At 41.2% G+C, this 15,467-nt stretch overlaps 1 protein-coding gene across 4 annotated transcripts in view; it reads left to right on the top strand.

Moving 5' to 3' along the window:
• Positions 1-15,467, top strand: part of DCLK1 (doublecortin like kinase 1) — a 450,773-nt gene that overhangs the window by 400,146 nt on the left and 35,160 nt on the right. For all 4 annotated transcript variants that reach the window (XM_068267071.1, XM_068267072.1, XM_068267074.1 and 1 more), the window contains one exon: positions 838-951. In XM_068267071.1, coding sequence (XP_068123172.1) covers positions 838-951 — 114 coding nt within the window. The remainder of the gene's footprint in view (positions 1-837; positions 952-15,467) is intronic.

Below are 15,467 nucleotides of genomic sequence, written 5' to 3'. Positions count from 1 at the left end.
TAAAAAAAGTCTGTTTAGCGGAACGCAACGGAACAGACCCTAAAGGAGGCAAATGGATCCTAGGTTAATCAATAGCATCCATTCACATTGCTCTGTTGGAACAGATCTCTTCCACCAGCTCTGCCAAATGGATCGCGCTAACGGAGGGTCAACAGATCAAAAACCGATGCCCAAAAAACTGATCTGTGTCACGGAAAAGCAGAACAGTTTTTGATGTGAACCGCCCCTTACTCAATCGGTGTGAACTGGCCCTTACTAAATCAAAGTGCATGTTCATTTTTTCAAAAGTGGTACTTTTGCAGACTATATAAAGCAATTTATTTTTAACATACAGTATATATTTTTGCCACATTTGTTTTGAAATCAAAATATGCTAAATGATGCATAAATGAGTCTGAATGAGTATTTTTAGTTAATTAAAAGCATAAAGGGATGTTTTAAAAAATATAGACGCAAATATTGAGTATTTCTACCAAATACATCTGTATCAAGGGGTACTTGAGATGCTGTTATTCACAAGATGGGGGTGACCAGCAATCTCTACCTCTCATAAAGGGTTATGTCCTGGAATAATGTTGAGAGGCACTGCTGTAGAACTCTTTATTTCCACTTCAAGCAACCAATAATGTTCTCTTTTTTTCACTGTTGCTATAGCAGGTTAGAACATTGATTGGTTGGCGAGAAAAAATAAAAGGAAATGTCCTACAGTCAGACATGTCTTACGGGCTCCAAACCATGGCCAAAATTATCTGTAACCAACACTGATTGATATAGTTCCGTAGTACATGCCTGTTCTCACATGTGATGGAAATAAGACTAATGACTCCTCCCTTACAGGATGACGGTGTACCAGAAAATGAGTATCCACTGTCCGTGGCCGGCAAGATAAAGAAGCATTTCAATACTGGTCCAAAGCCAAACAGCACGACTGCTGGAGTCTCCGTCATTGCAGTAAGCATACCTCCCCTATATGTCTGTCTGTAACTTTAACCGTCACTTTGTGGAATCTTACTCCCGTTTTACAAGTTGCAGTTTCTATTAGCAAATATCAAAGTTTTTATGGTTTTTTTTTAAGTCCTTTGCAAAACTAAAATTCATTTGTTAATTACACTGTACAAGTTTATTTCATTATTTTAAAATACACAGTCGGCCATCTTTGAGGGTAAAAAGGACAAAAAGACCCTTTTTTCCACCTGGTGAGCAGTAACATTTTTTAGTTCACCATTCTGATTTATAAAGAAAATAATGGGGTGTAAAGTAACCTCAAATAACTAAGCCAAAATAATTAGGCAGAGTCACATGGGCATAAATGTAAAGGTAAGCATACACTACGCAATATTTTGAATCTATTTAATGTATAATCAACATAAACATTGGATCTAAAAACATCTATTAAAATTATGGCATTTACAAAGGATTTCACAATCCAAATATCAATCAAATATTGATCACACTTGCCCATTCTTTGCCTGATCTATGCCAGGAAGAGCACAGGAAAAAGGAGGGGGGGGGGGTAGAGTTTAGGTGGCAGCAGTGCTCAATCAATCTGCTGAAATCTTCAGAAATATCTAAATAATACATCTCAAATTCACTGACCAGTTACCTGATCTACCTTAGATTGTATAGTGTATCTTTAAAGGACATCTGAAGTGACAGAAGTATGCAGGCTGAGGCTGCCATATTTATTTCCTTTTAAACAATACAGATTGCCTGGCTATCCTGCTGATCCTCTGCCTCTAATACTTTTAGCCATAGACCCTGAACAAGTATACGCAGATCAGATGCTCAGACTGAAGTCTGACTGCACTAGTCACATGCTTGTTTCAGGTAGGTTTCAGGTAGTGCACTGCCAATGCATGAAAGATCAGCAATAAACCAGGCAACTTGTTTAAAATGAAATAAATATGGCAGCCTCCATATCCCTCTCACTTCAGGTGCCCTTTAACATAACTGTGATGTATATCTCACAGCAGCAAATCGCCATCGCGGTATCTGGTAATTAGGAACTTGCAGCCCTAAGGCCTCTTGCACACTAAATGCGATTCCGATTTTTTTTATCTGATGTACTGCATGCTGCTAAGTTTTTTAATTGGAATCAAAAATTGGATGTATAATAAATCGGAATCGCATGTAGTGTGCAAGAGGCCTTATTGTGAATGCTAATACTCAGATTCCATACCTGGCAACACTAACACCAATAACAGATACTAATACATTTTTGTTTAGCTCATATTTTTTTAATCTTTTGCTACAAATCACTATAGCAGCAACAAATCTCCACTACTTGTCACTTGTGTCATAGGCGTTACCCTGCCATCTCTAACTATTGCTATTGATGGGTGAGCTACAAACCTTTGGACTAAATTTTTTACATATAGCCACATATTTCTTAAAACATCCCCTGCTGCTAATAAATGCCGATCCTGAAGTCCATACATCTTAACCTTACTACTACTGCTGGAACTACTGACATCATTCCGTCTTAGCAATGCATTTTATTTTATTCTGAAGTGGCTTTAAATGCATGAAATGTACCTGTTCTCATTCTTTTCTTTTCAGTTATTGCTTTAGTGGTTGGCTTTTTGACTTACCTCAAGTACTATGCACATTTTTTCTTACTTGCATGCTTCTTGGTGATTATTCTTTGCACACATGCACATTGCATACTCTATACTCATTGCTCATATGTATTATGTTGTCATTGCTTATATGGATAGTGACTGAAAGCAACAGCACTCTGCAGCGTAACAAAGGACCGCCAGCACGCTTGTCCATGCCAGGGATTGGGCACTTCCTAACAAACTGATTATGCATTTCCTTTTTGTTTTATTATTATGATTTGCTCTACTTTAGCCTCTTGAGTGCTGTAACAAAGGCCGACATTGCTGTTTCCAAATAATATGTTGGGTATTTTGCTGATATGGTGTTTTCCTAAATGTATATTTCATTTAGTTGTATAATGTAAAGCTGAACTCCAGAATCTCCAGTGGGAAGAAAAATGACGCCGTACCTCTAGACTCAGCATGATCTGTGTTCAAACCGTTCACTTTTACGACTTCAGGCTCAGTTTATGCCCTTCAAGCCGGTTTGGGGGATGCTTAGTGTGATGACATCATCACAGGACTCAGATTCACCAGCATCTGAAGTGAAATTCTACCTTTGTTTAAAATATTACTAACCCCGATATCAAAAGAATTGCATGCCACACTAAGCTGCTGCCCACACTAAGCTTCCGCCAACACTAAGCAGCCACCACACTAAGCTGCCACCCACAACGGCACTGCCCACACTAAGTTGACCCCTAAGTGCATCCGTGCATACCATACCTGCATACTTAAAGGACCTCTGTTGCGAAAATCTTAAAATTTAAAATACATGTAAACATATACAAATAAGAAGTACGTTTCTTCCAGAGTAAAATGAACCATAAATTACTTTCCTCCTATGTTGCTGTCACTTGCAGTAAGTAGTAGAAATCTGACATTAACACCAGATTTGGACTATTCTATCTTCTCATGGGGGGTTCTTAGGGTTTTCTTTATTTTCTATAAAAGCACTTAGTGAGTGGCAGTTGCCCCGTCCAACTGCCAAAAAAGTGTACAGTGAGCAGGGAGGCTGGCCAGCATCTTTGTATAAATCTTTTTCAGGGAATGTCTTTATAAAAAATAAAGGCCAGGCTGAGAATCCCCCATAAAGAGATGGACTAACCCAAAACCTGTTGGTAAAGTCAGATTTCTACTACCTACTGTAAGTGACAGCAACATAGGAGAAAAGTAATTTATGGCCCATTTTACTCTGGAAGAAATGCATTTTACTCTGGAGGAAAACGCTTATTTGTATGTGTTTTAAATGTTAAGATTTTCACGACAGTTCCTCTTTAAGTATGCACAGAGACACTTGCAGCTGTCCGTACACACCACAACCACACATTAAGCCACCGCCCACAACTGCGCCATCCACACTAAGCTGCCATCCACACTTCAGTTAGTATATAGTACAGTAGATGATATAACAGAAGCACCAAAAATAGAATAAAATATTTAAAATGTTTGAAAAGGGTGGTAGTGGTGGACTTACCTCCCACAGTAGACTCACACAAGTCAATGAAACAGCAAACATTTCTTTATTCACAGCTTCAAAAATTGCAATGCGTTTCTCGAGTCTATGCCTTCTTCATCAGTCTATACAAGGAGCTTCTGCTGGATACTTGTAGCCAATTTTAGCACCTCCCTTTTTAAACTTTTTTTTAAATATTTTATTTTATTTTTGGCACCCCTGCTATATCTTCAACTGTGCACCTAGAGTGCACCTTTGGTGGGGGGTGGAAGGGTGGGGGGGGGGGGGGGGGTGATACCCCATCTTCTTTTTCCTTTCTACGGATAGCGACTTTTAACCCAAGTGGGTTCAAGTCTAATCTCCCCACCTGCAACTTCAATGGTTACCGTAGCGGTAACCTACCTTTGTGCGTACCATATATTATATATTGTTCTATGTTATGGACATCTAACTTACTACACTGTCAAGGGCTCTTAATCCCTTCTCCTTTTTTGGTTATTATATAGGTTGAACTATATTAGTGCTACTCATTTTATTTTGTAATATAATCTTTTGCTATTTGAGCTAACATGACTTTTTAGGGGTACACACTTCTCAATGCAAATTGTTCATGCAATTTCCCACATGCCCAAATCTATTTGCAATTTATTTGGTTATTTTTTTAAACAAGCCCTTGTGTGCACATTGTTGCAATTTTGTGTGTGTTTATATACAGATTTTGGATTGTGATTTTTCCATGCATACCAGTGAAGTTAAATTTTTTTAACAATACAACCAATGAAGTTCATTTACATGAAAATGTATCTAATTAATTTCAAAATCACATATAATTTTTCACACAAAATGCAATTTTTCTGCACTGCCACTGATGTGCATTAAATGCGAACCGCACACAGAAAAAAGACTTGCCGCACAATTTTAAAACACAGAAAAATTGCAAAACAAAAATCAGAACACGGTACAAAAAATGTCATGCCATTGAAATACATTAGATGTGCAAGGAACTCAAGTTAGCAAAAACACAAAATGCATGTAGATTCAAATAGGGGTGAAAGGTCTTTAAGCCATACACAACTGGCTGTCGTTTTTTCCATCCATGAAATCAATACATTTTCATGCACATTCTAAAATATGTCCTGCAATTAAATCCAATATTTATACACAAATAGCTGCACAAAACAGGAAGCATTTCCAGCCTGGAATGATTACCTGCAGCAATCAGCAAATGAATGCACCCACCAGGCACGTGCGGTCACCCTGAAATAATACTTGCCAATATATCCCTGAAATATATAGATCTGAATGGATGGGAATCATTTTTTTTATTGAACAAAAGTGGAATTTCACTTAAGGGTGTGTGTCTGAGATCAAACGGGGTAGCAGGCCTTCAGACAAGGGTATACTTGTGGCAGGAACATGTCTGAAAAGCAGCTTCATTCTCAGTGATAACAATGGTATTGGTCATGTGCGTTGTTTTTTTATAATACAGATGACAGCTGTATTTAAGAGGTAAAATAATATCTTCATTGGAGTTCAGCTTTGAGTGATAATTATGTATATTCAGGTTAAACAAATCAATGTTAATCACTTTGGTTCACGTATTGCTGTTACTAATGCAATATTTTCATGCACAGTGTACGTTATGAATTTTATGTTTGGATAACATGTGTACCCCTTGGCTGAAGCAATAATATTAGCTGATATTATCACCCAGAAAGCAGAGGTAATAGATTGTAATAAACTTGAAAACAAAGACATATGGTTTGCTGGAAGGTGTGAACACATAGGCAAAAGAACAACGTGCCAAGTCTCGTCACTTATTGGGCACCAATCAGTGTTCAGTTTACTGTTGTGAGACCAGTGAAAGAATCATTCTGATTGGCTGCTTTCGTAGTAGTCTTTGCCTTTGTGACAACAGTATTATAGCTTCTGTACCCCCTGTGTACCACATTCTGCAATCCTCTAGTCATTTTCAATTGATCATAGACCAGGCTGGTTGCTGTACAATACAAACCTGGGCATGTTTTGTCTGCATTGCTTTTCCTATGCTTCCAATGACTTTATATTATGGCAAGCAGTACTGTAGTTGACATACATCAATTTATGTGCAAGCTATACTGTAACTAGCATGTCTATGTACAGCGGCACAAAGTGGGCATACAAAGAGCAGAGATTCCAAGTCCATAAAACAGAGAACATTTTAGCTTAATAATAATCCATGGCTTAAAGCGGAATTGTCACCATAAAAATCAAATTTCAACAGCTACTGGTATGAGTGTATTGAGTGATAAAGATGCTAATTCTGCATGTAAAACGTTAAAAACGTTTTCTGCTGTAATGGTTTGGAGTTATAACATACCTTAGGAGCACTGGCCCTTTAATTGCTATTGCCAAACAGTTGCAAGCTAGTGGTCTTTTTATCTATAATATATTCCTCCTCTTCCCTTTAGTTCATCCTCCTTCAGATGACATAAGACAGTGCGCTTCCTCATATAGACCTCAGTGGGAATGTCTGAAGACTCTGGGAGGAGGGCGGGTAATGAATACACAATTAGCAAGAGGTGAAAGGAGAAAAAAAAGGATGGAGGAAATAATGTCAGGAGGTCAACGGTAAAAAAAACTGTCTAGAAACAAAGAAAACCCTGAGAATCCCCCATGAGGAGATGGACTAGTCCAAAACCTGTCAGTTCTGACAGATTTTAACTGCTTATTATTTATTTTATTTTATTTATTTATTTTTGCTTATTTAGCTTGTAAAGAGGATCTGAGGTTAACCTGAATAAATATATCCAAGAACACTATAGACGCTTTGACGATTGAGCTTATTATCTCTACATCTGTAAAAATGACCAGAGGACCTAAACTACGTATGCAGGAAAGGAGATTTTACCACCTGTTTAACACACTAGTTGCAATGGCAGCATTTTAGTGGTAAAACTGACCTGTATGAAGGTACCATGGCAGCTGCACTGATTTTGTATTTTTAATTACTATTCTACTTAAATTTCAAAAATATTTCATACCATAAGACACCTGATCATAAGACGCACCTAACAATAAACAAAAGTGAGGACACCGCGAGCCCAATATAGTGTAGTAAGCAAAACAATAGGTTGGAATTGAAAAGTATATAGTGAATATACTCACAAAAGTGGGTTACCTCCTAGGTAACCACTGTTCAGGCAGGTGAGGAGATTAGACCTGTCCTCACTCAGGATTAAAAGTCGCTCTCTGTAGATCAGGAAAAAAGAGATGGGGATCGACCCTTCCACCAGGGGTGGATATTGGTAATATAAGAGTTAACAGAGGTGCCAGCAGGATAAAAGGTACTAAAAAGTTTAAAATTCCTCAGGAGGTGGTGGTGGACTCGCCTCCTTGAAGTAGACAAGATACTGTCAGCTTTTTAACAACAACAGGTTTATTTATATACTCCAGACAACCATGCAACGCGTTTCGCAGGTATATTCCTGCTTCCTCAGGCAATAACAAATAGGAGTACATGCAGTACAGTCTTAAGGTCACGATAAGCGCCACAAGGTCACGAGGCGCTTATCATGACTTGAGGCGCTTATCATGACCTTGAGACTGTACTGCGTGTACTCCTATTTGTTATTGCCTGAGGAATCAGGAATATAACTGCGAAACGCGTTGCATGGTTGTCTGGAGTATATAAATAAACCTGTTGTTGTTAAAAAGCTGACAGTATCTTGTCTACTTCAAGGAGGCGAGTCCACCACCACCTCCTGAGGAATTTTAAACTTTTTAGTACCTTTTATCCTGCTGGCACCTCTGTTCACTCTTATATAAGACGCACCTAGGTTTAGAGCAGTGGTCCTCAAACTAAGGCCCGCGGCCCCGAGGCTTTTTCATTGGCCTCCTCAAACACAAAATGTATAACTTATAGGTGTGGCCCACTGCACCTTTAAATATTGCATATATTGCATATATAATAGCAGTGCTGGCCCCACCCATCCACATACTGTAGAAGCCAGCGAACAGTCATTCGCTGGCTTCCAATCCAATTCGGCATCAGGTGACACTGCTGTCCAACTGGACGGCAGGCTGTCACCTGGGTATGCTTCACTGTCTGGTGCACAAAGACATTCTTTGGGTGCTGCATGACAGAATGACTGCTGCTGGAATTTCCCCATCCAGGCCTGATTTGGGGGGGGGGGGGAGGGGGGGTCTGGTGGGGGGGCTTATCAATACCTAGATTCAATGTAATGTTTTTCAACATTTTATGTATGTTCTGGCCCCCCAGCAGTCTGAAGTATGTTGGCCCGGTCCTTGACCTTGACCAAAAAAGGATAAAAAGAAGGAAACAATATTCTAAACCTGGTGCATCTTCATGGTACAAGGGCATCTTCCCTCAAGCTGTCTCACCTTTCTAAGCTAGAAGTGCTCCCCCAGGGCCCCAGCAGAGGAGTGACACAGCCAGCTCCAGCTGTCTCTTACCTCCAAGCACATAACAATACCCACAGCCCCTGTACAATATAATGGCAGTGGAGCACCATCATCTTCCCCAGCTGACACGCCCTTCCCTGTCTTGTGTCTTTCCTTCATTGTCACTGATGCCCCCTCACACCATGACCTGGCAGAGCACATGCTATCTATCAGGCATCAGTAGTGTCTGAATCACACACCTAAAACAAATGTGGCTAATCAAATTTTTTTTTGTTCAATTGTTCTAATCAGTGATGAGCAACGGATTAAAACCGGACGAAATCTGAATGAGTTTTGTTCGGATTTCATCAGAATAATTAATGCAGCTGAGCAGGTGGGCGTTCCAATCGGTGGTCACGTGACTACAAACAATTCCTCCTCCCAGGTTGAAGGAGGAAGTGTTTGTAGTCACGTGACGTGGCTTGGAATACAGTGTGGGAGGCGCCGTGGGACGAATGAAAGAAGAAGGCTGCTGTGTGAGATTAAACCCCGCCCACCCCACCCACCCGCTCAGCTGCCTTAATTATCCTGATGAAATCCGAACGAAACTCATTCGGATTTCATCCGGTTTTAATCCTTTGCTCATCACTGGTTCTAATCAAATTTATTAACAAAAGCAAGTGGCGAATTAGTATACTGAAGGTGCCCATACACTTTTTTGTTGCTGATTTTCCCAGCAGATTGAATATGCCAGGGGTTAATGCTGCAAAGTGGTGGCCAGATCATAATTTCAATCTATTTCCAGCCGAAATTAATCTAAGCTATCGATTGCATAGACTGGAAAGATCTCGCTTGTAAAGGGCCAGTTGCGGGAGTAGCGTCGATAGATTTCAGGACAACCAATAGACCCCACACAGGTCTCCCACCCATCTGAAATATGCTCCCCTAGACCTTTGGAGAGGGTTGCAGTGGAGCTCACACTTACCCGTGTGCTGGCGCACTCCTCCTTTCTCCATCGCTGTCGGAGGGCCTCTGCCCCGTTTGTGGTCACCTAACATACGTGCCGCCAGGTCATGTGATAAAGGCTGGTGATTGAGAGACCACACAAGAGGAGTGCGCTGGCAGATAGGTGGGCATACACTCTGCTGCCAACACTCTGCATGGCACAGGGGGAACACATTGGGGAGGAGGGGGGGGCAGCAGGCAGTGGCGGCACCACAGATTTTTAATTGATTTCATGCAGTAATCGCTTAAAAATCTGCGTGTGTGTCACTGATATATGAATGGTCAGTCTATCTTTTTTTATGGGAACAGGGAGAAAGTGGCAGTGCTCCTAATCAGGTTGCATCTGAAATGACTACCAACAGAGGTGTGCAGAGCCCTATAGAGGCTAATACACACCTTGTATTCAAAACAGATGAACATTATGCACTAAGCCCTAAACCAGGCATGGGCAAACTTGGCCCTCCAGCTGTTAAGGAACTACAAATCCCACAATGCATTTGCCTTTATGAGTCATGACAGTGGCTGTCAGACTCCTGCAATGCATTGTGGGACTTGTAGTTCCTCAACCGCTGGAGGGACAAGTTTGCCCATGCCTGCCCTAAACTCAGATTAAAATGGAATACAAACTGAAATAGCACATGGATGCAGCTAGCCATATATAAACTTACATTTCTAGGCATTGCCTTGAGAAGCGCTGCCACCTCCTCCTGCTGTATACAAACATGGCCGGATTTCTGACAAGGCCACATAGGCCATGGCCTAGGGCACCAGATAAACAAGGGGCGGCCTGCAGACAGTGGGCATTATTTGCAGGGCATTATTTGCAAGTGTCCAAACAAATGAAAGTGATCAGGATAACTGCACTATTAGTACCAGCTGGCATTTGCCTGTGCTGTGCTACAGGCAGCTGCAGTCCGTTAACCAAACGTTTATGAACAGTGTGTGACTAGCAAAAAGCCAAACCTTGTCCAATGACTAGCAGCTGCAGGCAGTTACAGAAGGCTGGGTCCCACGCACTTGGTGTGGGGGATGAAAGGACCAGGGGCAGCACCAGCAAATAGTACAGAATACAGAAAGCAGCCTCTCACAGTACCCATTTCTTAATTATTGATGGCCAGCGCTGTTACCCTGGAGACAGCAGTGGGTACAGGACTCACTTTTACGTGTTGATGACCCCACCCAATGTCCAATTGTGAGCCACTTTTGACTATGTGTGTGTGGTGGATGGCTCCCACCACGCCCATTACCTGTAGATCGCTTGATTGACCAGTTCCCCCATGTGACGTGATTGATTCACTTACCGTTGCCATGGAGACCTTGGCATTAGCCGCAATAGTGGACACCATCGGGCCAAAGTTTTTTGGGTGTGTGTGGAGAGAGGTGGTAGGATACGGTTTCGGTTGGGGCGGCTGGTAATAGTCGGCCTTGGGCGGTAAGAAGTACAAATCCGGCCCTGTATACAAATGTAAGTCTATCTATTATGAGCCTAACAAAAACTAAATATTAACAAGCAGTCTGAAGTCTGGCAGGCAGAAGCTGTTTGTTGCTGCTGGAGTCTCCCTTTGAGTTTTGCTAAAATGCCCACAAAGCAAATCTAGTAAGACTCTATTAGTTGCGGAGTTTGTGTAAGGAGAGGCAGAGAGTGTGACCTCCAGCCTGCGTCTTGGGAATCCACTATTTGTAGCAGATGTGGATGTGTCAAGCCCAGACGATGTCAGGAACCGTTTTCAGTAGAAAGAAAATCACTGCTGGTACCAATTACCATGTATGTATGATTTACCAGCTAGTATACCACTTACCAGTGTAACTCGATACCATACATTCCACATAAATTATACTTCTCTGCAGGATTCAGGAACGCCATAAATTTACACATTTCAATAAAGACATCCTACATTCCTAATTCCCTAGATGAGGCATATGGTTACTACTGCACAGATCCGACGCAGGAATAAATTATGGAGGGGAAATGTTACCCAATTTTTACATAACGCTGGGATTTTTTTCTAAAACCTTTTAAATGCTCCAGAGCCTATACATAACACTATATATATATATATATATATATATATATATATATATATATATATATATATATATATATATATATATATATATATATATATATATATATACAGTATGTACACTAAAGGGTTAACAGATAGATGGATCACACATACATAAACATTGTCATATGGAATTGGTAGCACAAATACCCCAGAAATCACAGTGGGCTCTATTCACAATCACGCATGCGGTATGAGACTTTTTACCGCAATATTACCGGCAGTGATACCGGTAATAATAATATTTCCACATTTTTTTCCACGTTCTCTAAAAATGTTCTGCATGTTTTCCGCCTGCGGGAACAATGCGTAAAAAAAAAAAAATTGGGGGAAACATGCGTAATTATGTAGTAAACAAGCGGAACCCATGTGGCATAATAAAAACAATTAAGTCCAGTAAACACAGCGCTCAAGGCTCTAGACTCCATTTAAGTCAATGGGAAACGAAATACATCACCAAGTACTTGTAGGTGATATAAAATCGGTAGTTAAGTCAGAAATAATGCGCCCCTTTTTCTTTGTGAATTTCAATTTTATTGCGGGAATTACCGACTTTTGCCGACTTTTACTGCACTTTTGATGCATGCGGGAAAAATAATGCGTACAATTTTGTGCATGCGGTAATGCATAATGCGTAAAATTCAGTGAATGTCAAGATGGTCTTATTTCAGTCGGGAATTTACCGCAAGTGCATTTCCACATGCAGAAAATGATTGTGAATAGAGCCCAATGAGACAAGAGGCACACCTGTCTTGCGTAATGCTACGTACACACATGCGACAACGATCGTTCGTTGAGTACGACGAACGAACTTTTAATTGATGAAAGAACGACCTATGTAAAGATAGTTTTAAAAGGTGTGTAACGATCTGATCGTTAGAACGAACGTTACATCACGTAAAGCAACTATTGCGCCTGCGCATAAAAATGAGAAGTTTCACAGAGAAATAGTGAAATGCGCATGTCAAGCCTAGTACGAACGACCGTTTCCAACGATGTACTACTTTTGCAAACGATCGTCGTTGGTTAAAATCCACTGAGACAGAACTTTCTTTTGTAGCGATTTGGCTCGTTCGTCGTTTGCCTTAATAGTCGGTGGTTCGTTTTTGGTAACGATCGTCGTTGGTAAAGATCGGGGAACGATCGTCGTTGGTAAAGATCGGGGAACGATCGTTACAAACGACTATAGTCGCATGTGTGTACGCACCTTAAGAATAATGTGAAATAGTAGGTAGAGCTAAGGCAGCTTCATTCCAGGCATTGTGCAGGATTTCAAAATGTCAGTTATGTAAGAAAATAATAAATCTGAGCAAATGAACTCCTAATTAAAGACGTAAGGGAATAAATAAATAAATAAAACAAACAAAGCCTTGGCTCACAGAATCACTTTTAGCAGTGAAACATGGACCAAAAAGTGAAGCTTTATTCATACTGTTATAGAGTGTGCTATCTAGTTAAAGACCAGGAATACATTATCATCTACACAGCTCTATACCTGCCTAGTTTTGTGTTTCTCAATATATATTAAAGGGAACCTGAAGTGAGAAGGATAGTGCGGCTGACATACTGAATTTATTTAATTATAAACAATGCACATTGCCAGGCAGTATTGTTGTTCCTCTGCCTCTAAAACTTTTAGGGTAGGAACACACTAGGCAGAATCGCATATGCGTATACCATGGCACCTAGTGGAAAACACATATGCGAATTTGCCTAGTGTGTTCCTATCCTTAGTCAGAGACCCTTAACAAGCATGCAGCAGATCAAGCGTTTCTGACAAAAATTGGACTAGATTTTCTCCATGTTTGTTTCATGTGTGTGATTCAGACACTACTGAAGCCAAAAAGATCAACAGGACTGCCAGGCAACTGGTATTATTTAAAAAGGGAATTCATATGGCAAGCTCCATATCACTCTTGCCTCAGGTTCCCTTTGACTTAAAAGTATAAATATACTCATCCAAATGCTGAACCATGGTGAAAATAACAGAAATAATCTACTGCCATCATATTACACACACAGACACAAAGATCATTTATATTGTGCTTTTCTCCTGGCGCCAGAGCTGCAGCCACTAGGGCACACTCTATAGGCAGTAACGGTGTGAGGGAGACTTGCCCAAGGCCTCCTACTGAATAGGTGCTGGCTTACTGAACAGGCAGAGCCAAGACTTGAACCCAGGTCTCCCATGTCAGAGGCAGAGCCCTTAACCATTACACTATCCATCCACCCTGCATATTAGACTGCTGAGCCCAACTAGGCCATCAGTTCCCCTGGTAAGACTTTATGTACCGGTAACTTCTGAGGGGTTCCAGTTGTTTCTGATCTTTGTAGGTAATCATTCCTGCAGGAAGAGGAAACTACCTGGATTGCCTGTGCTGCAAATGAGGGTGCAGATTCCAGACTCGAAAAATAGTGCAGTTTGCCTTACAGACAGTTGTGTAAAACTGCAAATCAATAGCTTGCTGCAAATTAAAAGGTAAAAGTTATTGCAGTACATTTGTGCAGCGCTGATAACTGTTTATAGAAAGAATGAAATTTCAGTTTGACAATAGTAGATCTCCTATACACAGGCACTATTAGAGAATGCGGTGGTCTATAAGATGTTATTACGCTAGACCGGAAGAATATTGAATGTAGTATCTGCAGCTCACACAGAAGTGCTCAGCGGGTACAAGAGACACAAGAAAGACAATACGCAACAAGCTGTGTATGAAAGGATGTGTAGAATTCCGCTAATTGATGATACATAGACATATAGGTTTCAGTTCTTGTCTTACTGTATCATCCGATACCAGCTGCTTAACTGATGGATTTCTCCCGAAGAATCCACGTATGACACTTACCGTATCAGATAGCCTGATTTACAGTGCTGTGGATAGGCTTCCCATCTGAGTGCTGCTCTAATGGAAAGAGCCTGTGAAGGTTATGTGAGGTCCTCAGCTTTGGCTGACAGGATGCTGTACAACTTGGAAAACAAATGAAGCATCTTGTCTTCTCTCAGAGAAGGGGGGTGCATTATTACAGTCAGACTGTTTTCCTTGTTATATCCAAAGAGGGATGAAGAGATCTTAACATGACTAATGAAGATCTAGGATATGAGCAGTGAAGCTATTAAACAAAGGAAGCCCATTTTGTCTCTCTTTCAAGGCAAGATTTCAATAATACGCCCCCGAGGCAACGTTCACAATGCTTGTTCTGTGGCTGTAAGGAACTGTACTAACTGTGCCAGCAACTGGATGCATTGAATAAGCATACAAGGGATGTAATTATAAAGAAAACGTATGTTTTCTGCACTCGCAGGAGTGAATGTGGGGTATACTATGGACCAGTGCCCATTGGCAATAGGGAGCCACCGTCGCCCACAGCCGAAGGTTCAGAGCAGAATGGCACTCGGTTAAACTATAGCCAAGTACCCTTTGCCACGGCACCAAACTCCGGTTCGAGTCGCCGTTGTAGTCCCTGCCACTAGCTGGACCTGGACTATATAATAGCCAGACTCTAGCGCCCAAGTTCCCCTGTAGGTGCCGCCATAACCGCTAATAGCTAGGGTGGCGCCCAGTGGTGGGCTATTCGTGATTTAAATGAGGCTTCATTGCCTTAAGTGTGCGGCTGGGAGAGAGGGGGTGACTTACCCACAAGTTCGCTGTCTTCTATGCGTTTCAAACGTCTTGCATGCGTCCTATTGGACGCACTGCAAGACTCACTACCACACTTCCTCCTTCAAGCCGGAAGGCGGAAGGGCGCAGTAGTGAGTCTTGCAATACAAGAAGAGGAAACTACCTGAATTGCTTGTGCTGCAAGTTAGGGTGCAGATTCCAGACTAGAAAAATAGTGCAGTTTGCCTTACAGACAGTTGTGTAAAACTGCAGACTGAAGGGCGCAGTAGTGAGTCTTGCAATGCGTCCAATAGGACGCGTGCAAGACGTTTGAAACGCATAGAAGACAGCGGACCTA

Source organism: Hyperolius riggenbachi, chromosome 2, assembly GCF_040937935.1.
Source record: "Hyperolius riggenbachi isolate aHypRig1 chromosome 2, aHypRig1.pri, whole genome shotgun sequence".
NCBI classification, from domain to species: Eukaryota; Metazoa; Chordata; class Amphibia; order Anura; family Hyperoliidae; genus Hyperolius; species Hyperolius riggenbachi.
Note: the sequence above shows the minus strand (reverse complement) of the source record. Positions and strands in the feature narration are given on the sequence as shown.